The sequence below is a fragment of the Myotis nattereri genome (genome assembly GCF_964212035.1).
Source record: "Myotis nattereri genome assembly, chromosome: 17".
NCBI lineage: Eukaryota > Metazoa > Chordata > Mammalia > Chiroptera > Vespertilionidae > Myotis > Myotis nattereri.
The window spans coordinates 48,144,697-48,169,959 of record NC_138092.1 but is presented as its reverse complement, the minus strand read 5'-3'; the positions used below and the strand labels follow the sequence as shown (position 1 = coordinate 48,169,959).

The 25,263-nt window shown below is 44.7% G+C and overlaps 1 protein-coding gene across 2 annotated transcripts in view; it reads right to left on the bottom strand.

Moving 5' to 3' along the window:
- ZBTB10 (zinc finger and BTB domain containing 10) overlaps positions 1-24,199 on the bottom strand; it is a gene marked incomplete at its 5' end in the record, with an annotated part of 31,590 nt that extends 7,391 nt beyond the window's left edge. For both annotated transcript variants that reach the window (XM_081111557.1, XM_081111558.1), the window contains 3 exons: positions 3,700-3,798; positions 16,782-17,673; positions 23,291-24,199. In XM_081111557.1, coding sequence (XP_080967683.1) covers positions 3,700-3,798; positions 16,782-17,673; positions 23,291-24,199 — 1,900 coding nt within the window. The remainder of the gene's footprint in view (positions 1-3,699; positions 3,799-16,781; positions 17,674-23,290) is intronic.
- Between the last annotated feature and the right edge of the window lie 1,064 nt (positions 24,200-25,263).

The window sequence follows — 25,263 nt, the reverse complement described above, 5'->3', positions numbered from 1 at the left end:
GAAAAATATCCCGTGAGGATTAATAAAAAAATAAAAAATAAAAATTCATTTTCCTATACTGCATCTATTTGCAGATACATTAATTTTCTTAAAAATTAAAATAACTGCCCTAGCTGGAATTAAACTTGGGACCTTTCAGTCAGCAGGCCGATCCTCCATCCACTGAGCCAAACCAGCTAGGGGGCGAGCAGGAGGCAGCCGATCAGTGACTCTCTTTCATCACTGATGTTTCTCTCTCTCTCCCTCTCCTCTCCTATCCCCCTCTCCTCTTCTCCTCCCTTCCTCTCTGAAATCAATAAAAATATATTTTAAAAAATTTTGTTTAAGAACTTAAGACGTCTTTTGTGGTGAAAGTATCAATACCCAACAGCGCGCAAAGGCCTCTTGGGGATTTAAAAATCGCATTTCATTGCTAACAATGTAAATTGTTTTGTGCTTAGAAAGCCACCCATTTTGTTAAATGTTAGGAAAGCCCTCTCAAAAACAAAAAACAAAGGAATAAAAGAAAAAAGAAGGAAATCTCAAATCCATAATTATATAATTTAACTATAATGTATTGCTGTTTGGGGGAAAGTTTTCAGAATCCTAGTGAGGCAGTTTGTCTGTGTGTGCGAAGGAATAGATCACCTTCACGTTCCTAAAGTTTGTGCTTTGTGGCTCACAGTTCTTATCCAAATCAATGCCTGTCTTGCCTTTGTATTTTTTTAAAATATATTTTATTGATTTTTTTTTTTTTTACAGAGAGGAAGGGAGAGGGATAGAGAGTCAGAAACATCGATGAGAGAGAAACATCCATCAGCTGCCTCCTGCACACCCCTTACCGGGGATGTGCCCGTAACCAAGGTACATGCCCTTGACCAGAATCGAACCTGGGACCCTTCAGTCTGCAGGCCGATGCTCCATCCACTGAACCAAACCAGTCAGGGCTTGCCTTTGTATTTTTAATGTCCAAAACATACTCTTCAGTTATTTGTTGAATAAATGGTATCTGGCAAATGGTATTTCTGACATGCTCAAAATACTTGAAAAATTAACATAAGAAATCATGTTAGATATGCTGATATCAACTAAATATTATTCATTACATAAAGGAACAGACAGAATAGCCTAAAACATGAATTGATAATCCAAGAGTCAGAATTAAAGATTTTGAATACTTGAAATTCCATGTTTTTCTAAATAACCTACAGTAAAGACATAACAAAAAGCATTCATGATAATAGGCAAGAGAGCATTCTGAAATTCAAAATAATTCAAATTAAGGAAGGCTTATCCCAAACTTAGTCACCTCTCCCAATTCTTACAATAATGGGCTATCTTGTAGGATACCTAAGAGCAGCCTGAAGAAAGGCTCCTTTGTAATCTAACCCACTGAAGGGTCATAAAGTCATTGAACAGCTACTGCAAAATTGTGCTTGCTTATGATTCCACTAGTAGCCCTGCGCATGAATCCGCGCGCCAGTAGCCCGCTGCCACCCTCCAGTAGCTCTCCCCCCCGCACTGCTCCCCCCCCCCCCCCCCCCCCGCCTGCTCAGCCCCTCATAGCTTGCTGCCCTATCCTGCCCTGCTTGAGCTCGCTGCCCCACCCTCCTGCTGATCCATGATCTGGTCGTTATGCAGTCGGCCATTACACTTCACGGCATAGCAACCATTTGCATATTACATCTTTATTATATAGGATAATAGCAAACTAAGAAGACAACAATGTTTTTATAGTCACAATTTTAAGATAAAGGCTGGTCTCAGTTGCAAAAAATCCAATGAATCAAAGTGTCCCCTAAAGACAAGTGACTCTAAATCAAGGTGTTTCTTTTTTTGAGAATGAGATAAATTAGACCATTACCTGAAAATGTGCATGTGCAAATTTAAAACAACGTATGAATGCACATAGCCCAACTGACCAGTCCATTCTTAAAACAGATTTCTAAACCAAAAGCAAGGGCAAGAAAACATTCCTGTACTCAGTGATTCTCTGTACAGCAAAAGTCTTCAAACTGTAACCCAAATAATCTGTAAACTACTAACTTCAAAACCTTTTTTGTAAATTCTTTCAACAGTTAGGAGAAACCACCTTAAGGGAGTTTTGGCTTCATTTTTTGCTGGTGTATTCTGACTTCAGAAGCCCAACAGCTTTTGGTAAGAAGTACTCCTAGTAATCGCCTCCCCATCAATTCTTTAAAAAATGTCTAGGCTACACAAGCTGAAACAATGACCATCTATATCCCTTTATGTACATTCAACAAATGTTCATTTTGCAGAATGTGCTCTGCGATACACATACACACCTTTGATGTCTATTTGAAAACAAGCTGTACAACCATCACTTCACCCCTAAACACAGCGTGCATCTTTTAGAACTTTCTCCCACATAACCACAGCACCTTTATCACATCCAAGAAATTTAAAGTTGTTCAACACCTGTCATTTCATCCATACGACATATTTAAATATCCAGCTGTGCCCAAAATGCCCCTTTAGTCCTTGTTGGGACTCATGGTATAGTCATGATGGACACTGTGCGCTTGGTTGGTCCCCTCAATCCATGGTCCCGCTGCTTGTTTTTCCTGGCACAACACCTTTAGAATGTGGACTAGCTGGACTTATGTCCATCTACCTCCTTTCCTGTGTGATCAGATCTGGGGCAAGAACACCATAAACACTGTGCGTCAGGAGGCCCGTGTTCCGGTTCCTTTCACTACAGCACTATGTCTGATCACTCGGTGATGGCCACTCATCAGAACTCTTTATCGTACAGCCACCTTTTCCTCTTTGTGACTGAAGACACCCTCACCCTGTAAACCTTCCATTCCCACATGCCTGTGCGCAGTCCTGGAAGCCCATCAACCATGTCACCACAGAGTGACGTTCTTGAATTATGTCCTGTGGGGATGCAAAAATATCATTCTTCTATATTTATTAGCTTGTCCTTCTTCTGTAAAGAAAGCTTTCCCTTTCTAATTGACTCATAATGTACTCATGTAATTCTGTGGAATGTGCATGAATTCTTTGTTCCCTAAAGTACAGCTGATATACCAGGTAAATATTACTATTTAGAATTAATATTTTCTGTAGCCAGCAACAGCCAATTATTTTATATCAAAGCTAATTCAAATACATTTATCATTCTAATAATTACCATTCTTATGCCATCTATATTTTAACACAGTGGTTCTCAACCTTGGCTGCACATTAGAATCACCTGGGAATCTTTTTAAAATCCTGATTTCTGGGCCTCATCCTCCGGAAATTCTGTTTCTTTGTTATGGGATGAGGCCACAACATTAGTAACAAAGAAACAGAATTTCCGGAAGATGAGGCCCAGAAATCAGGATTTTAAAAAGATTCCCAGGTGATTCTAATGTGCAGCCAAAGTTGAGAACCGCTGCTTTAACAGAAGTCATCATAATTACTTTTGATATTGAGTTTTACAATGTCCACCCAACAAAGGAGAAATGCCTATTTTTTTATTTACAGGCTTCCAAAGTCCATCATAATCACAGACACCACAGATGAAAGTACTTACATATACTCCTCTCCTTTAAGAAAAAGAAACTGGAGTAGGTCCTTAGTAAACATGTACACAAACACTTCCCAATCCTCAAATCCTCTTAAATGTATTCTTTTTAAATTCTTACTGCACGGTGGAGGGGGTTAAAGGGACCCTGTAATACTGTCGACAACAAGTCCTGCCGTGCCTACCAGCATCGCCTGCATCCTGCCCCAAGCTGGCTTCGGCCAGCACGTTTGCGTTCACATTCCTGTCGCAGTCCGGCCCCGGGAGCAGAGCACCATCCAGATCTGAAAGAGATGGAGAGTCATCTGTTATTACAGCCGCACCACAGCCGCCACCCAACACACTCCCTTCTGGAACTGTCCTTGGGCACACAGAGGGCTGTCTGCAAGTGCCAAACACCTGCTCACACCGCAAGGCACGGAAGGGCAAGACGTGATTTTCAACCTCAGGAGTAGATGCACACTCGGCAGCAAGCACAGCGACTGGAGAGCATGAGCTGCGAGCCCGGTGCACCGGTCCTCCAGCTCCATTTGCTACTGGCTACGTGAGCGCATGTCAGTTTCCTCACATGCATCTACTTGTATCAGATTTGACAGAGAAATTAGGTTCCTGCAAACAAGGGTTATAATTATGATGTCTGGCACCCAACAGAGGATGACTACTGCTGGTACAAAGTACTAGATGTATAAAACATCATATGGCTCAGAGGTGGGAAGGAAATATAAAGCTAAAATAGAAAGGAAGCTATCAGAGAAGAGGTCATTCCCAAGAGTTCATAGTGAACTGTGGAAAGGATGTGACAGGCAGCGCACAAGGAAAAAGCTCACTAATGTGCTAATCCCTTTAAATCTGTTCCATCCCTTCATTTCTCTACCACTGCCTGCAACTGGCTCGTGTCTTTCCTCTCCTGATTAGTGAGTAAATGACTCAAACAGTTCCTTGGTCTCCTTGCTTCCCGAATACAGTGCTCCCACCACCACTCTCCCCACACACTGCCCGAGAGATCTTCCAAAAACATCAATCTTTAAGTTGCTCCTTTCCTTATGATTGCCCACGGTTAACCACAGCTTTTACGATAATCTTCAAACTCCTCTGAGTCCAAGGTACTGTTTCAGGTGCCTGCTTAGGAATCTAGACTCACCCATTGGCACCATCTACTCTCCCAGATGAATCGCACGTTTCTGAAGACAGTGTTACAATGCCGCGTACTATGGACTGCCCCTCTTCTGCCTTCTATTCAAGACCCATCCTTGGTACCACCATTCCGTACTGCTCCGATTCTCAATACTAAAGGTTAAAAAATTTATGGGGCGCAAATATAATCATACAATGAAATGCTACCCAGCAGTAGTCCTAGTGCAGCTATAAACCCCAAACCACCCACCAGAGCTGGTACTTTCATACTACGAGGCCAGTAGGATAACACTTCCATCATGACCAAGAGAAGAATAGTTTAACTGATCCCAAGTAGACACAAATAGTGATGTAGGTTCCTGCAGGCTTCCGTAAGGAATTGGCCTTTTTTTGCTAAGAGCAATAAAAGGGTTTTAAACAGGCTGCTAGTCTCATTTGTCTTAAAAAAAAAAACAAAAAAAACCCCACACAACAAAAATATTCCTGGTGTAGGAATGAATCAAAGGAGGGCAAGAGGAGATAAGGGAGACCAGTTAGGAAGCTATTTTAATACTACAAGTGAGAGCTGGTGGTGGCTTGTCACTTGGTTGAATGGCCATGGCAAATGGAGAAAAGTGGATGAATTTGAGTTTGTGGGGGAAAACTGACAGGGTTTGGTGACAGACTGGGTGCTGGGGTGGGGGCGAAGGCCATGAGTACGTTTCCAGACTGTTGCTAATGGCAGCTGGGAACCTGAGGAAAGCCCATTCTGGAGGGAACAGGAGGTGTAGGAAGTTCAATTGTGAACTTTACAGAGTGAAACGTACTTCAGAACAAGGCTGAATAATGTGCTTGGGGTGGGACGGGGTGAAGAAGGCAGCGCTAGGACTTCCTGGGGCCAGCTCTGCCACGGCCCCGCTGTGAAACAGGCTACTTTGCTTCTGTGATTGAGGACGGCGCCACAGTGCTCATGCAGTCCCTCCCCCAGCAGCAGTGCTAGCTGGGAACTTCCTAGAAATGGCATTTCAGGCCCGCTGCAGACCTACCAGAGACTGTGGAGGTGGGCCCAGCAACCTGGAGTTAGTAAGCCCTCTAGGGGACTCGGATGCTCAGGGAAGACTTAGGGCTGTATTTTTTTCTTCCAGGTGGAGAAATTTAGTACCAAAAACTATAGATTTGGTGCTTGAGCTGGGGACAAAAATGTTTGAGTCGTTAGAATACACATGGCAAACAAAGCCATGGGAGTAAACAGATGAGGCCTTGAGGAATCCTAGCATTTAATAATCTACCAAAGGGTATAAAAAGATTTTTAGAAAAGTATTTCAAGAAGTGGTCCACTGTGACAGTGCTGTCAAGAATTCAAGATGAAGCCGGAAATATGGGCCACTTTCATTTCATCCAAGAATCCTGAGCACCTCAGTGGGTGGGTCGGGGCAAGCAGGAAGTAACAATGGCCTGTGTTAAAAATGGGAGATGGCCCTAACCAGTTTGGCTCAGTGGATAGAGTGTCAGCCTGCAGACTGAAAGGTCCCCAGGTTCGATTCCGGTCAAGGGCTTGTACCTTGGTTGTGGGCACATCCCCAGTAGGAGGTGGCTAATTGATGTTTCTCTCTCATCAATGTTTCTAACTCTCTATCCCTCTGCCTTCCTCTCTGTAAAAAAATCAATAAAATATATTTAAAAAAAGAATGGGAGATAATGAATTAGGAGATAATACAATTTGAGAACTTTGGCTGTAAAAGGGAAGAGTGCCGAATAGAGTAAGAGTTTTGTCATTTACAAGATGAAAGTAATAAACATATTTCAATGTTGAAAGGAAGAAGTCACTAAGAAAGGGAGAAGTTAAAGCTATTGAAGAAATACCACAAAAAGAAATGGTCAGGTTTGTAAGGTTCCCAGGGAGTCTGTTTGGGTAACAGGAAAGAGAGCAAGGAACATCTGTCCAGAGAGGAGTTTGAAGGCAGCACTCAGGACTTTTCTGTCCAGTAGATGGGAGGGTGATGCCAGTGTATGAAATAGGTGGGACGTCAGGAGGATGACTGAGAAGTAAACAGACCACAGTCCTTCACCTGGTCCTTCAGAGCAGAACACTATTTGGGTCTTATTTTCCCAACTAGAGGCCCGGTGCATGAAATTCGTGCATGGGGGGTATGTCCCTCAGCCCAGCCTGCACCCTCTCCAATCTGGGGCCTCTCAAGGGATGTCTGACTGCCTGTTTAGGACATCCCTCTCACAATCCAGGACTGCTGTCTACCAACCGCTTGCCTGCCAGCCTGATCGATGCCTAACTGCTCCCCTGCCGGCCTGGTCACCCCTAACTGCCCTCCCCTGCTGGCCCGGTCATCCTTAATTGCGCTCCCCAGCCGGCCCAGTCATCCCTAATTGCGCTCCCCAGCAGGCCTGATCGCCCCCAACTGCCCTCCCTTGCAGGCCTAGTCTCTCCCAACTGCCCTCTCCTGCTGGCCTGATCGCCCACAATTGCCCTCCCCTTCTGGCCATCTTGTGGCGATCATCTTGTGTCCACATGGGGGCAGCCATCTTTTGTGTGGGAGTGATGGTCAATTTGCATATTACCTCTATTAGATAGGCTATTTATCAAAATGCATAACAAATAAAAAGCTTTTCAAGAAATGTTAAATGCTACTTAAATAATCTGCCCTTTGCAACATTACTAGTTTAGTTGTAATTAATGGTGTTTGAAGAAAAATTTCTCAGTTTTCAGGTGTACAATCACACTAAAACACGTCCATACACTGAAAAATAAGTGAAATTCAGTAGCTTTGTTTTCTTATGAAAAGTTAAATGTATTTTGAAATTCAAAAGTAAAATGCAAATCACTATCCAAACAATGTTACTAAGTTTCTGTCTTTTAAAAACAGTAATTCGAAAGTGTAGCCTGTTGAGAGGGCATCTGTCAAATTCCCACAATGGTTTGTCAATATGGGGTATTTCTATTTATGTAACATTCTATAGTGATTTGTTGAAGGCTTTCCTCTGCTGGTTCTTAAAACAGACATCTCCCGTCTTCTACCCCATCTCGAGTCTTCTACCCCATCTCGAAAGTATTAGAATTTAACTTGTTATCTTTAATCCTACACGGACACTGCGTACACAACAGCAGTAATAGATGGCTAGTGTAGTCGTCCTGTGTGCAATATTTCCCCTCCACACAAAACCACACCCATGCTAGACAGTAAATCTCTTTGGAGAGGTACCAGCTACTTGGTTCTTGGAATTAAAAACAAACCTCAACACAGGTGAGCTCTGCCAAGCTGACAGCAGCTTTCCTAAGTAGCATGCTTAATGCATGAAGCAATACATCGCATCACTCTGGACCTTACGTGACACCAGCCAAACTGCCTAGCAACTCATTTCTCATCAGTTTCGCTGATGTGAGTGGGAGAGAAGCCAGGCAACCAACTGTTCACTTGATATAGGGACGAATTTGCTTCGCTGGGAAGCAAAGGCAGTAAATCTTCCTCACCATCTTTTTCTCTAAAATTATAAGATTAAAAAGTAAACTCTTTAACATATTTGCTCTTCTAACATTCATGACTTTGCTATGGAAATCTTTCACTTCATTTAAACTTAGCAAAAAGGGCTAAGATCTCTCTACAATTGTCAGACCTTTTAAAGAACTATTAAAACATTAGTTTCACAAGATAACAGCTTTCTGAATGGTAGCAGGTATTATGTGTGCTGTGTAATATGATTCCAATCATCAGAGCTAAAAGATAAGCAATGTATAAATTCTTTTATTTTTACAAATGTCTTTCTCCCATGAACAGGTAATAGCAGACCCCTCCTTCAAAGAAGACAAAGAACAGAGTTTATGCATCAAGCAGTAAGTCCTTTTGTATATGCTTTCTCACGCAAACTTTCCATGTGTATGTCACAAAAGTAAGAATGTTCGTATCCTCATTGCATGAGGGAGCTAAGGTTAAGCTAGACTCTAGCTGCTAGAGGTAGAGAGCTGCATTGCTCGTTGACTCAACTCCTGGTAATGTGTTATAAGCACCAGGCGTGTGGCCTGGTGCACAGCAAACAACCAAAAAGGGCTCAATTTGCAATGCTGTCCACCTTAAACTCACTTTCTAGTGATACTTGATATACTGTTCTGCTAAAGGAGCCAAGATAACCCTCACTACATTCTGCTAAACCAGCATTCAACTTTATTGACTTCTCTTTATTTAATACAACCATTTCAAAATCTTAAATGGACCTTCAATGTCAGCTATCACGGTTCTTTGCACTTATACATTATCTTTAACGCATCCTCCAGCCCAGCCAGTGTTACTCAGTGGTTGAGCCTCAATCTATGAACCATGAGGACACATGACTGGATTGTGGGCTGGATCCCAGTAGGGGGGTGTGGGAGGCAGCTGATCAATGATTCTTTCTCATTATTGATGTTTCTATCTTTCTCTCCCTCTCTGAAATCAATAATATAAAAAAATAATATAGGAACCTCCTCCTCAGAATTCATTTTTAAAATAATTCTCTGATTAACATGTCTTGCCTTTTTAAAACATGACTTCTTGTAGGTCATGGGTTTTTAAAAAATCTGGTTCACAAGCAATGGAAAGAGCATCCTATATAATAAAAGGCTAATATGCAAATCGACCAAACAGCCAAATGACCAGTCACTATGATGCGCACTGACCACCAGGGGGCAGACACTGAACACAGCCTCTCCTGCCTCCGCAGCAGCACTAAGGATGTCCGACTTATGGTGGGCCTAAGCCATCAGTCAGACATCTCCCGAGGGCTCCTGGACTGTGAGAGAGAGCAGGCCAGGCTGAGGAACACCCCCCTCCCCCCGCCGAGTGCACGAATTTTGTGCACTGGGCCTCTAGTGTTTTTATGAACAGGTATAGGTTATTTCACTTCCTTCACTGAGATCAGTGTTTCCCTCATTCAGTGGAGTAAACGGTTGCGATGTGGTCTATGCAGTAAAGCACCCTTGAGCTCCTGCAGCAGATCCCCTCCATGCGGAACTGAGCCTCCCAGCCTGGGCTCTCCCGTTCCCTCACACTCCTCAAGGCGGGCACTCTGCCATGACCAGACCGCACTGGGCTCCCGGGTCACTTCCCACTCCATGAACAACACCCTACAAATGCTTTTGTGTTAAAGGCAAATATAAACAGATAGAATCTCTAGTAAAAACCTCTCGTTGTCTCAGAATTTAAAAGAATTTCACAATTACATCAAACAGAGAATCACAGTCTGGCCCTAACCTACCCACCAACCTCATCTCCCTGTGACAGCCCCTTTCTATTCTTTTACCCACTATTCCAACTTATCAGCTGCAGCAGGAAACATCCTCCTCCCTCCTGGCAAACCACACCATATGAGGGCCAAGCTCACTGCTGCCTCTGCAGTAAGCTCTCCCCATGCTTCTTACTGAGCACCCACCTATCACACTGCACTGGGTACCACGGCCACCCCACTGTGAACACATGTGCTCAGTCTTACATCAACATCATCTGGCATGTTGCTTAGTTTCTTGGAGTTTTAAATAAAACTTTTATTACCAAATTTCCTCATGTTATGATGTGGAAAACTACTTTGGAGTACCAGAAATGTAATATTTGGATATAACAACTTTTCTGGAAAGGAAAGCTCGAAAATTTAAAACTATCTGGTCACCCAGAATATTAAAGTTGTGTCAGAAATCAAACATTCAGTGTAACAGAAACTCCAATTTGGGTTTAGAAAATGTAATGCCCTTAGCAGATGGAAACCACAAAGATGCCCTTCTCCCAGGTCCACACAAGCCTCCTCAGCACCCAGCGGGGGTCTGGCCACACCGTCTGTGTCCTCAGGGCTCTCACTTAGGTTAGCACAGCCATCTTTTGGGTCAAACAAATACGGCAAACGTGAGGAAAGAATACAGGTGGAGGAAAGATAGAGAAGGGGAAAGAGATGGCAGCATAGGCTTACCACCATACAGATGCCGACTAGCATTCTTTCAAGATTAAATATTGAAGAGTCTCAGGCATTACTATATTTTATAGCCCATTAACTACCGGTGGATATTTTTTTTTTTAATGAGTATCAGGGTCCTGGCCAGGGTGGCTCAGTTGGTTGGAGCATCATCCCATACACCAAAAGGTTGCAGGTTCGATTCCCAGTCAGGGCACATACCTAGGTTTCAGGTTAGATCCTTGGTTGGGGCATATATGGGAGGCAACCTATCAATGTTTCTCTCTCTCTCAAATCAGTAAACATGACCAAGACCACCTTGTTCCTGAGTATTTGTATAGTATTAAAATTTTTTAATGAGCACCAGACTTTCAAACTACTATTTAAAACCCAATTATAATAGTTTATTAAAAAAAATAACATCATCACTTAAATTATACTCAACCAAAAGGATGCTGGGAAGATGAGGAAGAACTGGAATCCTTACAGCAGTGGTTCTCAACCTTGGCTGCACATTAGAATCACCTGGGAATCTTTTTAAAATCCTGATTTCTGGGCCTCATCCTCCGGAAACAGAATTTCGGAGGATGGGGCCCAGAAATCAGGATTTTAAAAAGACTCCCAGGTGATTCTAAAGTGCAGCCAAGGTTGAGAACCACTGCCTTAGAGCAGTGGTTGGCAAACTGCAGCTCACGAGCCACATGCGGCTCTTTGGCCCCTTGAGTGTGGCTCTTCCACAAAACACCACGTGCAGGCGCACGCATGTACAGTGCGATTGAAACTTCGTGGCCCATGCGCAGAAGTCGGTATTTTGTGGAAGAACCACACTCAATGAGCCAAAGAGCCGCAGTTTGCCGAACACTGCCTCAGAGGAAGAAAACTAGCCCAAGATCCAGGCCCATCACCTGTTATCTGAAAGCCCTGAGGTGAGGTACAGAAGGCAGACATTCCAGGGCTTAGAAAGTAATTAACTACAACACTCCCGGTGGGGTCTGTACAGCATCCTGCAATCAAAACAGCACTTCCGCAACAAAACACAGATACACAGATTCACAGCTAAGGGAGTAAGACTATCAATAACTGGTTTTGCTGCCAACTGGGTATCAGGTTTTGTTATAAAAATGATTAAGAAAAAGCTTTAGGTAGCTTTACAGCTTTCAAGATTTTAGAATTAAGACATTTTCCTTCCTTCCTTTCCATTGCAGCGATTCTCAACTTGTGCGTCGCGACCCCTTCGGGGGTCAAACGACCCTTTCACAGGGGTCGCCTAAGACCATCCTGCATATCAGATATTTACATTACGATTCATAACAGTGGCAACATTAGTTATGAAGTAGCAACGAAAATAATTTTATGGTTGGGTCACAACATGAGGAACTGTATTTGAAGGGCCAGACGGTTGAGAACCACTGCTTAGAGACATTATGTGGGATAAACTCAGGGCTAGTTAAGTGGCAAAACTGAGTCCAAAGCCCAAGCTCCATGGTTTTTAAACATATTTTAAATAGTTCACACAGCAAACCTATGTGACATGGTCAAAATATTAGAAGTCTCAAATCATATGGGCATTTTTCAAGTGTAAAGATGTTTAATAACTTTAAAAATATGGTCACTTAGAAAGCATTTTTAGATTCTGCAGCACATGAAAATAATGCCAAGTACCAACTACCACCCAAAACACAACAGGGCAGAAGTGGTGGTCAGCTGGTAACTAATTACAGAGTTTACTCTAATTAGAAGAAATAACTCATTTCAAGTATGTGCCATATTAGGGTATCTTAAAAATACAGAGTTTGAGCATTATTTTCTCAAAATTGTTTAATAAATACTCAAATTAGGTTTTTTAGACAAAAGGCAATTATAAAAACTGAAAATGTAAAGCTTACACCCAACTCAACTCAATTCACAAATGTTGTGCAGCTGTTTTCCCATCAGAAATACAGATGAGAGAAAGGAGCTTTTAGATGAACTGTATCCCTTGACCAAGACCACCTTGTTCCCGAGTACTCGTACAGTATTAAGAAAATCTAGTCATCAGTATAGGATTCTCTCAGCTTCTATGAAAGATAGAAATCAATTACATAGTCTGCTGCTGCATCACTAGAGAATGCTTCTGCGGACGCTGTCTGTCATACTGGCTGGTGTCAACTCGACAAAACCGCACGGAAGATTCCTTCCAGAATCCAGTGCCAGAAGCCTGTCACCCTGCAGGACGGCTGTCCCCCTTTGAAAGAAGCTGCTTAGACTACGAGGCACTTCGGAAAAGGCCAGAGAGATGTGAAAGGCCAATGGCTGCAGGAAGTCTGAGGACAGGGAGGGAGGGGTGAAGGGGTGGCGCGTGGACTTTTTGGGCAGTGGAACTAGTCTTTATGTTAGTTCAAAGCGGATCTAACTTTGAGTAGTGAGTCCCATAACAGACATGCTAGCCTCCGATTAAAAATACCCTCTGAATCAAGTTCCTGATGTCTATGGGTGTGTCTTCTTCTCTTAATATCTTACAACATTTCTTTGAGGCATCCAAACACCAGCTTCAACATTATGCGGCAAAAAGACATTATTTTTAGAGCTGTGCTATACAAACTGTAAGCTTAAGAAACTCAAATGTGCCAGGCAATGCTTGGAGAGAAAGCGAAGAGTTCGCAACTCTCCAGACATTTAGGTATAGAACCTTAAATTATTTTAAAAGCATTTATTTCACTGAAAACTTCCTCTATTTACTTAATGAAATGAAATCAAAGTATAATCAATGTGCGGGGTTCATAAAAATGTTTGAAGCTTTAAAAGGGACTAGTTTTTAAAAAAGAATGGGTCTAGATTACAGTGGTTCTCAACCTTCTGGCCCTTTAAATACAGTTCCTCATGTTGTGACCCAACCATGAAAGTATTTTCGTTGCTACTTCATAACTGTAATGTTGCTACTGTTATGAATCATAATGTAAATATCTGATATGCAGGATGGTCTTAGGCGACCCCTGTGAAAGGGTCGTTCGACCGCCAAAGGGGTCACAACCCACAGGTTGAGAACCACTGGTCTAGAAACTCAAACATGTCAAACTCATGGCCCTGGGGCCACATGCAGCCCACAAGTATTTTTGTGGCCCAGCTAATATAACGGTATGTAAAATACGTTTTAATAAAAATTTCAACTAAATTTAACAATATCCTATTATAATAATTATTAATAGAGCTACAATGTTCGCTAATGACTGATGACTATAATCACGGTGCATTCATTTCCCTCACTCGCCCTACACACAGGCGCACCATTCCTCTCCACTAATACTAGCAGCGAATATTTCAGCAGACAACTGCCACGTCATTAGTCTTGTACAGACTTGTTTGGTGTGCGCAACAGGAAGTATTCCGCTTTTGGAGAACAAGAAAAATAGATTTGCGTTACGCTTATTAATTTGTGCAGTTATCCAGTGTCTGGTAAGTTAATATTCAAGAAAAAATATTTTATTTAAACGTTCTATTATTTTATGTTAATGATGACTCATTTATTTCAGCTCTTTGTATTCAGCATGTCTCTATAGAAATAAACCTACATTTCTATGAAAATTGAAGCTTTTGTTTTTTGGGGCCCCCATAAACTTACACCTTATTTGGCCCGTGATAGCCTTTGAGTTTGACATGCTTGTACTAAACCAGCGGTTCTCAACCTGTGGGTCGCGACCCCTTTGGCAGCTGAACGACCCTTTCACAGGGGTCGCCTAAGACCATCCTGCATATCAGATATTTACATTACGATTCATAACAGTAGCAACATTACAGATATGAATTAGCAATGAAAATAATTTCATGGTTGGGTCACAACATGAGGAACTGTATTAAAGGGCCAGACGGTTGAGAATCACTGTACTAGACAGTCTTAACAAAACATGAGACCTGCCTCTATTATCTCCTAGCTGAATGACCTTGAGCAAGGCCTGACCCTCGGTAAACACAGACCCACTACGTTCTCTACTGGTCAGAAATTGCCTAAGAGGTGTATGTAGTCTATTCTGTCCACCAAAACTTCCAGGTGAAACAAGCCAGGTGATGTCCACGACTGGAAAAATCCACAAGGTGGGAGGTAGAGTACTTAGCCCAGATGACTTCAGGGAAATTCTTTAAATGCTAATATCTGAAGAGTTATCAGGCAGATTAGAGGTTAGAGGTTGGGCTCAGATTATACTGCCCAAAATGACAGAATTTAGTAGTTAAAGCAAAGCAATTTTTGGCTCAATATGAAATAACTTCCCAATAATCATAGTTAATTATCCTATACTGGAATAGGCTGCTTATAAAAGTATTGTAAGTATTCAAACAGAAAGTCAAGCTGAAACTATAAGACCATTTTATATAGAATTTGGTGGGAATTACACTGTACTGGAAAACCGATTTTAAATAACCTCAATAGCCTCCCAACTTTAAGAGGGATTAAAATGACCATGATCGCTGCTGTGTTTTTATGTACATTTTAAAGATGAGGAAATTGAGGATAAGAGTTAATTTGATCATGGTCACATAGTGGGTAAGGAGAAGAGCTCATTTCCAAATCCTGAATCTATCTAGGTTCTTTCCTCTCTTTGAATGGTTCTCATCTTTGGCTCACATTATAATCACCTGTATACCTTATAACAAACCCACCAACCAGACCACGTCCCAGACCAATTAACCAGAATAACTAACGGAGAGACCCAAGTGATGCCAACATACAGGCACGACTGACACCCACTGTTCTATACCAAGGGTCGTCAATCCAGCTTCCGTGGAACACATCCATGTGCATGTTTCTACCCTGTATGACTGTTTTCATGCTACAATGGCTGAGTTAAGTAACTGACCTTATGACCAGCAAAGCCAAAATAGTTACTGTTTGGCCCTTTATAGTAAAAATTTGCCAATCCCTGGCTCTATATCAATTGTGTCCTAACTCTTATAAACCGGATGGAGAAGACCAGCAAACAGTGTTTACTACACACACCTGATGTTCAAACAAGCAAAATTTCAACCGATGAAAACTAAACCCAAACCTAAAAAGCCAGAGGAACCATTCATTTCACAGGATTACTATGACATTTTGCCCTTTGCCAAAGGGAAAAGGAAATAAAAACAGTAATTCTTTTTAACAGAAAGTACTCCACCCCCACATGATCACCATCATGGAAATCAGACACTGAACAGCTACAGAGCTTCAGGGCAAAGCAAGCATTACATCACGTGCGGCTGGACAAGTGTGGGGTCTGCAGAGAAAACCCCAACCCACCGGGCTGCTGCTTCAAATAAAAAGTTAGGGGCAGTCAAGTTACGTTAAGGCAAAGTTCCAATCTATTTCCACTCCTCAATGATGCCCTGCACCCCACTTTTTTGAAAACCCACAAAACAAATATGACATGCTAAGATTCTTGTACATACTCCTTTGATATACTGAAAAGTCTCAAAGAAAAATTTCAGAGGCCTCTCTTAACTAAGGAAAATGAGGTAAGAGTGGGACAAATTTAAAATATTCCAGCTTCTGTAATATTTATTGTAAGAACAACAGCTCTACACAAATGAGAATAACACTATCACCATTTGCAAAAATCTGTAAGCACTTGTAAATGTTTAATTTACCGAAAACATTAAAGAGTAAAGGATGCTGCCTGGGCAATGTGGCTCAGGGGTTAAGCATCAACCCATGAACCAGGAGGTTAGGGTTCAATTCTGGTCAGGGCACAGGCCTGGGTTGCAGGCTCAATCCCAATAGGGGCATGTAGGAGGCAGCCAATCAATGCTTCTCTCTCATCATTGATGTTTCTCTCTCTCTCTGAAGTCAATAAAAAATATATTTTTAAAAGAGTAAAGTATATTAACTAGGTATCAAAAATGTTCTGAAATAACAAACTACATCTTACAACTAAAGAACTTATCGTTTCCAGGACTGGGTGCAAAAAGGGTGAGCAGAGTCTAAAGCAGGAAAGTCAAATTACTAAACATTGAGTGACGTCTGCATGCCAAACAATATAGGCAAATGCCTGATTATTAACACAGCCTTTGCATAACCCACAGCCACAGGCCTAGAGAAAATACTAAGATACCAAAATTATGTGCTTGAATAATTTCACCCTTCTATTTTAATTATTCAAATTTCTTATTAGTTACATGTATTTTATAATGACAAAAAAACTTTAAAAAGCATACTTCAACATTATAGCCAAATGGAATTATAATGAAAATGAAATAACTTTGTATGCACAGTATTTACCCGGTTCTTCCTTAATGAATGACATATCTTCTTCTGGATAGGCAACAGATGGCTGCATCACGGAGCAATCTTCTAAACTTGTTTCATTATTAGGTGGTATATTATAAATAAATCTCTTTGCAGTTTGGTTTTTCCTCCTTGTTTTGTTGCCAGTTTCTTGAATTCCCTGGGAGCCCATATTATTCCAAATAAACACTTTTGTTTGACTTGGGGCTTCACTTTCAGCCAATTCAGGTGAACCATCCTGAGCCCAACCACTGTCATTCATTTGGTAGTTCTCCATTTGGCCCTCATCGACACTGCAACCATCATTTTCAGTTTTTACACTACTTGCCAAATTGGTAAGATTCCGTGTTGCCCAAAAACTGGCAATTTTTTGATCCCGCGATGAAGACAGACCATCTCTACTAACTGGTTTTCTGTTGTTATAGTCCACAACCACAGACTCCGGAGCTTCAGATTTAATGCTTATATTTAAGGCGTCTTTAATGAAATTTCGGCAAGTCTGGACAACTTCGCTCATCTGCAGATAGCTGGCCACGGTCATCACTTCAATGGCATTTTGGCTTGTGAGCACCAGGTTACCAGAGTACAGGAAGTCCAAGATGACGGAGAAACCTTGAACTGCAGCAATATCTAAGTGGGTAGTATTGTTTTGGTTAGGGCTTTCTTTGTTGGAAAAGCAATATAAAGTCTTAAAGAAACGGCTGCCTGCAACCAGGATGTTCTTATGAGCTTTAAAGATTTTTCCGCTCACCACAATGCTGACATCACAAAGAATACCTTTCTTTCTCTGCTCATTTAATTGTCGAAGAAGCTGATAGCAATAAGAGTTTTCATTTGGCCTACTATTAAAGTCACAGTATCCCTCTTCTGAAGGTATTTCTGATTCCTATAAGCGAATGGAAAACATAAATGTTAAACTCAAGTTCCTCATATAAAATAGGTAGTACTTGCATATCCTCCTGTGTACTTTAAATAATCTCTACATTACTTATAATACCCACTACAATGGAAATGCTGTGTAAATAGTTATTATACTGTGTTGTTCAGGGAATAATGACAAGAAAAAAGTCCGTGCATCTTCAGTCCAAGCTCAACCATAGCCGCCCTAACTCCATAGTACAACGATGTTGTTTTTCCCAAAATGTTTGACCTACGGGTGGATGCAGAACCTGCAGGTGCAGAGGGCTGCATGTACACTCACGTCAGTAATCACCACGAAGTGCTCACATCCCAAGTGCTGAGAGGAAAGTGTGGCAGCTTGGTGCACGCCATTGCGAACATAAGAAAAATCGAACACCTGAATGAGAATGAGCAGGATTTCACTGACAGAGTAACATGCATCATGTCCTTCTTGAAATATAAAGTAAGGACAGGAATTAAGAATTACTCTGCAGTGCATTAGCATTAGCAAAGCAGGAGCTGCTTCCAAGCTGGCACATTCAGCACCCACGCTGCAGGAAGGACATGGCTATGTCTAACTGGAGTGACCATTTCGGGCTCTGGTCGTTGTGTTCTCAATTTCCTGGGCTAGTCCCAAGTTCTGAAATTCCCCGCCATTATCAGACCAAATACCCTAATTTTAAAAAATAACTCAGACAAAAGCCTGTACACCAAAACATTTGCCCATTCTAGTTTAAACACAAACTACACAAATCAAGCAGTTATTCAACCACTTTTTCTCTCATTGCTATTGTATAACAATGATGTTCCCTAATTTACAAGCAATACTAGCAACTTCTTTTCCACTACTGATCACAGTACCTATTAAATGTGCCCTTGGAAACAAATGGTTTACAAGTCAGTGCGTGTTGCTTTCCAAGGGGAGTATTACTTGAGGATTTGGGTGAAATATAGCTAAAATAAATGGCCAATATTATTTGCTGAACCAAATAAGAAATTCTTATACTAAAGGCAAAAAGTTATCACTAGTGATCAGGACTCCTAAAGCACTGAAGAATATGACAAGGGTGTTAGACACACAGGAGGTGCATCTAATCCAGATTTCTCTCAGGAGGTGGGGGGCGGAGGTGGTTGGAGGAAAGATTTGAGCAGAGACTTGGAAGATGAAAGAGAAGGATGGAAGGATGTGCATTCTAAGCAAAGTAGATAGTGGAAGAAAAAGAGCCAAGATGGATACAATATCCTGACAATTCCAGATTTCTTAAAATACTCCAGGATGATCAAAAAACCCAAGATATGCAAATGTGCACTCACTAACACTTAAAAGTTTCTACAGCTTTCATCAGATTATTAAGAGATTAGAACCCCCGACAAGATTAAGAATCTCTTCTATAGGTGCCAGAGCTTTAGAAGCAGAGTGATCTGATTGGATTAGTGGAAGAGATGACCGGAGCTAAGTAGAGGATTAATACTGGGGACTAGGACTGGAGATACTGACCAGCGGAAGCCACTGTTAACAGTGTAACATACTTGCAATAATCAAGGACCTTAACTAGGGAAGATGGATAATGTTAATAGGGGGAGAGGTGGTGAGGCAGAGTTTGGAAAAATATTTGGGAGGTAAAAATCAGAACTTGAGTGATTAACTGGATTGTGGGGGTTGGGGAGAAAAGAATCACAGGGCCCTCAGCATTCTAGCTTGGGGAGCTAGATAATGCCACCAATTTGTAGGGAAATCTACACCACCCTTCTGAGGGAGAGTGATAGAGATAAATTCAGCTGCAAGCAGTGAACTCAACTGTAGTCAATCAATAAATAAGAAAATGCTATTTAGCTAAAAACCAACAAGCAATTAGCATTTACTTCCCTGCCCAGAATTATAGTCCCCTTTCAAAAAACAATTATGGATTCAAACACAATGTTAGGACCTATACAAATAATATTCTACAAAGTGGTTCTTTAATGGGCATAGGTTCATCTTTAATATTTCTTCTTCTTAGTGAGAGGGTTTTCAGATTTTCCTCCTAAATTGATAAAAACAATAATCCTTGAGCCATATTGTTGCCAAAGTCAAAGAAGGCTGGTAGCTTTGCTTCACCTTTGCTTTAGTGATGACCTCAACATAGTCCACTTAATAATGTCAGCCAGACCAGATGTGAATTCAGCATTTACTTTCTGGAAAGGCTAAGTAAATGCAGAACACCCATACACCTGAGTGCTTGTCTCGGGGCTAGTAAACTGGAAAGGGTTGGCGCAATGTGCGGTGTAAGCTATGAAATCTTACAAGTGGGTAGAAAGTGACCTGAACCAACAGACAGTGGAATAATCACTGTTAAAACAATTTTTTAAAGTCCTCTAGGCCAAATGGTCAATTCCTGTATGAGCTAATTATTGAACTTCTATAAAGACATAGTCAGTTGTTACTCAAAATACAAGGTATAGACTGGCCGGTGTGACTCTGGGATTGAGGGTCAACCTATGAACCAGGTCACAGTTAGGTTCCAGGTAAGGGCGCATTCCTGGGGTTGCAGGCTCCACCCCCAGTAGGGGGCGTGCAGGAGGCAGCCAATAGATGATTCTCATCATTGATGTTTCTCTCTCTCCCTCTCCCTCCCTCACTATATGCTGTCCCTTACATGTTATACTCACATATGCTTATAAAGAATTACAGGCTTCTCTTTGAAATTGAAGGCCCAGAACAGGTTCTGAAAACTTATTTACAGACTCTTCCATGAGGAGTCCTTCACAACTAACATCCAGTTAACAAGAATATCAAACTTTTTAAGAAGGTGCTGTAATGTTTTAGTCACCACCATGAAATTAATGAAAAAGAACTTACCTACAGAAAAAATAAGAAAAGTAACCCTTAGTGACATACTAAGATTTGGCCAAACTCCTCTCAAAAAACAGGCCACCTTAAAACAACAAAAACAGAGTGTTATAAAGTGAACTACCCCAACCTCCAACTGAATTCTTGCCTGAAGAACTAACCCTAACACTCTTATTTCAATGTTTTTAAGACAGGGGGAAGTTGATGCAAGGCATTTTTTTATGGAGCTGAGAAAAATGGCATGTGTGATGAGAAATCTCAGAATGTTCAAAGAACTGGATGGCTAAGGTCTCAGAAGGTATGAAAAAGGGAACTGGTTTGCTCTCTAGAATCAGTGTGATTGCGTGAGATAAAGTGGCCTCCGAACTGATAAAACTGGTAACACTAAGACATGAGAAACACCAGGCCACAAAAAGCATCTTGTTACACTTATCTGCGAAGAAAATAAGAACGATGATAAAAATAGTCCTCATTTTCTAAGTGATTATGTGCTGGCATATATACTTTGCATACATGAGAAGCTAAGTTTTGCTTGCCAATAAAGAGAATTAGGATTCAGGTCCCCCTAACCTTAAACCCGAAAATGCTCTTACAGTCTGTGTTATACTGCCTCCTACTGGTAATCAAAGACTGCAGGACAATGGAAAAAAACGAACTGTCCACAGGATAAGTCAGTTCTTGAACCTGTCACTCGTATTAACAAGGAGAAATGTAGGTGGTACCTGCAAGGCACACACAATAGCAAATTAACACCCCAAACTAAGGTTAGCTAGAATTAACAGACAAATGATTAGGATCAATTCAGAGTGGAAACATCCAAAATCCAACCAAGGGAACCAATACATAGCCTCAAAGTAAACTGTATCCCCTCAGTCTGATGAAAGAATGTCTCAAGAGAAAGAAGATGGGCTGCATAAAAGATCTATAAAAAGAGAGCTTCAAGGGGGCAAGGAGATGGGAAGGGAGGGATAATTCAGAGATCAAGTTTAATAATGATTTTACCCAGGAGTGTATTCCCAGGTCCGGATGCCTGCCTGGGGGAGAATGCATGCACCGCACCAAGTCTGTCATAAGGTGATCCAACTAATTCCCCTTCCTCTGATTTCACGTTCACTAAGCAGCTAATTATAATCTGCATTTCCATTCAGCTTTGCCTACAGGGAGAGACTATGCTGATAAGAGGAGCAACTAAGTTCTTTCTAATTGTCTATTTTAATTTTTCTGAATAACCAACCTACCATTATTTAGAAAAGTCTACTTTCATTTTCACAAGTTTCCCATCTCCATCATTTTACTAATTAACTTCAGAAATACATACTTAACCCTTTAAAGCCTCAGACTCCTCTTCTGTAAAATGAGAGCAAAATGATGATTTTGCAGAGTTAAGGTAAATGCGTATTTGGCATATGGAAGACAAGGAAATGTTAGTTCTATTTCACTCCAGGGCCCAAGCTCACAAAGCTAGTAATTGCAGAAAGCTGCGATCTGAACCCAGATTTACTCCAAAACCCGTTCTTTCCCCATTACAACATTCCTCACAGGCTCTAGTCTCAGTTATCACCAAGGGCTCTAAGGCTCAGGACAATTTACTTAACCTTTCTGGGCCTTGTATCTTTAAATAACCTTCCTTCTGGGCTTAGGCAGTTAAAATTTGTGCAAAACTATTGCCACTGTCCCCTGGGAAAAATAAACCTACACTTTAAAGTTCAAGCCTTAACTTCTGAGAAGGTTCTGGGCTATGGAGTTACTAGATGCTGCTTAATTACTCCAGTGTAAGTGTTCTGAGCACCAAGATCATTCCAATAAACAGGGGGGCTACTATCTGCAAGTCGACTTTCTAAGCCAATGACTGGCTACGAGAATCCCACCCGCCAGCACAGGTTGTCCAAAAAGTCCTAAAGGAGAACTGACCACCTGTGCTAGGCCTGAAAGGGGATTATCAAAATGGTCAGGACTACTCTCTCTAGAATGGAAATATTAAAACAAAAAAGGAAGAACCAGTGTGCAGCTTACTTGTTTTGTAACTAAGGACTCGCTTTCAAGGAGTTTGATAAATATGTACTCTACCAGTCAAATCAACTTTTGAAAAAGGCGGATTATATAAAATCTCAACACAGAAATCTGAGTAGAACAGGCAAAAACTACAGTAATTTATCCAAAGCAAAGTTCAACAAGTTCAAAGAAGATGAATTTAGTAAAATTATGTACAAGAGAAAGGAGTGTTAAGCAAATAGCTTCCACTACATTTACATACTGCTCTCATATTTCAAACTATTCTGACTTGATGTAAAGAGTTTTCTCGGCTGGATGTTTTCCTAAAAGGGGTGGCATCAAAGGTTAAGGAAATTGTTTAATTCATTCTTCAAAGAGCTCCCAGGCCTGACTTCCAGCAGCATGCTATAAAACACTGAACCGTAGGAGCTTTTCAAAAATCACAGGCAATGAAACTTTTGACCGCAAAGTCAACCTTTCCGGGTTAAAGCCTTCAACCCTGCTTTCCTAAGTTTTCTTTTTTATTCAATCCGATGGGGCAAAGAAATGAGTGGTAAAACAGCGGAATAAAGTCAGCGCTCCGATGAATAAACTGTCATTCCCCCGCCCTCCCCAACTCCCCGATTCACTTCTGAAAACTTGTTCCTGGGCGTCCCCACCTCCCACGCCCACGGGGCCCGCACCTCTCCCGCCGCAAAGATGCTCCCCGGGGAGAGCGGCGCGGAGCTGACCGCCCTTCCCCGCCAGGACCGGGGCGGGCAGGAGCGGGACCCGACCGTACCTGGGCGTTGGCTTCGTGGAGCTTGTGCTCCGCGGAGACGTGGTGCCGCAGGAGCAGGGTCTTCTTGTAGTTGCGGGTCCCCCGCGACAGCTCGTCGTGGCCCCCGGGGGGCAGGTCCCCGCCGCCGTCCGCGGGGGTCTTCTGGCACCAGCCGCAGGACATGAGGCCGGTGTCCGGGCAGTAGCGCAGCCAGGGGAAGTCCCGCAGCCAGGCCGCCTGGAAGGAGTTCTGCAGCTTCTGCAGCAGGGACTTGGGCCGCGCGAGCGGGAGGTGCGGGACCGCCTCGCCGTCGCCGGGCCCCGCGCCGCCCTCCGCCTCGTCCCCGCCGTCGCCGCCCGACCGCCGGCCGCCGCCTTCCGCCCCGCTGCCGTCGCCCAGGCTCGCCCCCTCCTCGTCGTCCTCGGTGCTGTCGCTCAGGGACGCGCCGTCCGGCACCGAGTCCTTCCCCTCCAGCGCGTCCAGCTCCAGCTCCGCCGCCGCCGGCCCGCGCCCGTACGGATGCTTCGGGGGCCACGCCGGGGGGTCGGGCCGGCCGCGGCTGCTGCCATTGTTGCCGAGACCCCCGCCGCCGCCGCCGCCGCGGAAGGCCAGGGTCCGACGGTTCCTCTCGGCGAGCAGCGGGCCCCCCGCGCCGCCGCCGCCCGCGTCCGGGGGCAGCGGCGGCTCCGGCGCCTCCTCGGCGGCCGCGGCCTCGGGGTCCTGGGGCTCCGGGCCCTCCGGGTCCGCTTCCTCGTCCGCCCCCCGCCCGTTGGGCTGCGGCGGCGCGGGCGGCCGGGGCGGGCGCGGCGGGGGCGGCTGGGGCCAAGCCGAGGCCTCCCCGCCGGCGTTATTGTTCGCGGAGCCGCCGCCGGCGAGCAGCCCGCCGCCCCGGAACGCCAGCGTCCTGCGGTTCATCTCGCTGAACGACATGGCGCGCGCCGCCGCCGCCGCCCGGCCCGGCTCGGCCTGCCTCGGGCCGCGTCCCGCGCTCCCCGCCGCGCTCTCGCTCTCGCGGGGCCCGGCCTCGCCCTCCCGCCGGCCGCGCTCGCCGCCGGGGCCGGGGCCGCCGCCGGCCGCCCGCGCGCCCTGCGCCCCCGCCCCGCCGCGCTCCGGGCCGCGTCCCGCGCGGAGAAGGGGCGGCGGGGAGCGAGGCGCGGCGGGCGCGTGCGGCCTGGGAAGTTGGGCGGAGAGCGGGCGCCCCTCGCTGCCCTCCGGCCGCCGCGCCGCCCGCCGAGCGCCGAGCCTGCCGCCGCCGGTGCGAGGCGCTGGGGCGCGAGGCTGGTCACGGCGCCGGGCGCCGCCACATAACGCCCGACAATGCAGCGGGCGGAGCGCTTCCGTCCGACCAGGCCCCGGCGGAGGTCGAATGGCAAATGAACAACGGACCGTGCGCCCACAATGCACCGGGGTAGCAGCCACCGCTGGAGGGGAAAGGGTGGGGGCCGGGCGGGGAGGGGGCTGGGCTTGGGGCCGGGCCGCTGGGGTGGGGGCGCCGGGACCCGGGCGGGCGGGGGCGGGGGCGGCGGCGGCCGGCGGGGGGCCGGGGCCGGGGCCGGGGGCGGGGGCCGGGGTCGCGGGCGGGGCGGGCGCGTGCGGCCGGCCGGGCTCCGCGGGGACGGGCAGCTGGAGTGTCCGGGGGTGGCCGCCTCCCGCCGCCCGCACGCACCTACCGGCGCCCGGGACGCGCATTTTCCTTCCCTCGCCGCGCGCGCCCCGGGGCTGGGCCGGGGCTGGGCCGGGGCTGGGAGCGGCGCCCGGGCGGCGTGTGCCGGGGCCGGCGGCGCCCGGGGACGCGGACTGAGTGTGTGTGGCTGCTTGACAAAGGCCGGCCGGGCGCCGCCTGTCGCGCGGGGAGGCTCCGGCCGCGGACACCTCCCGCCGCGACGCCCCGCGGGTGCCAGGCGGGCCCGCGGCCCCGGGCGACAGCGGCTTCCCCGCACACGCACCGCCCGAGTGCCTCCTCGCCGTGATGAAATGGAAATTTAAATAAAAGG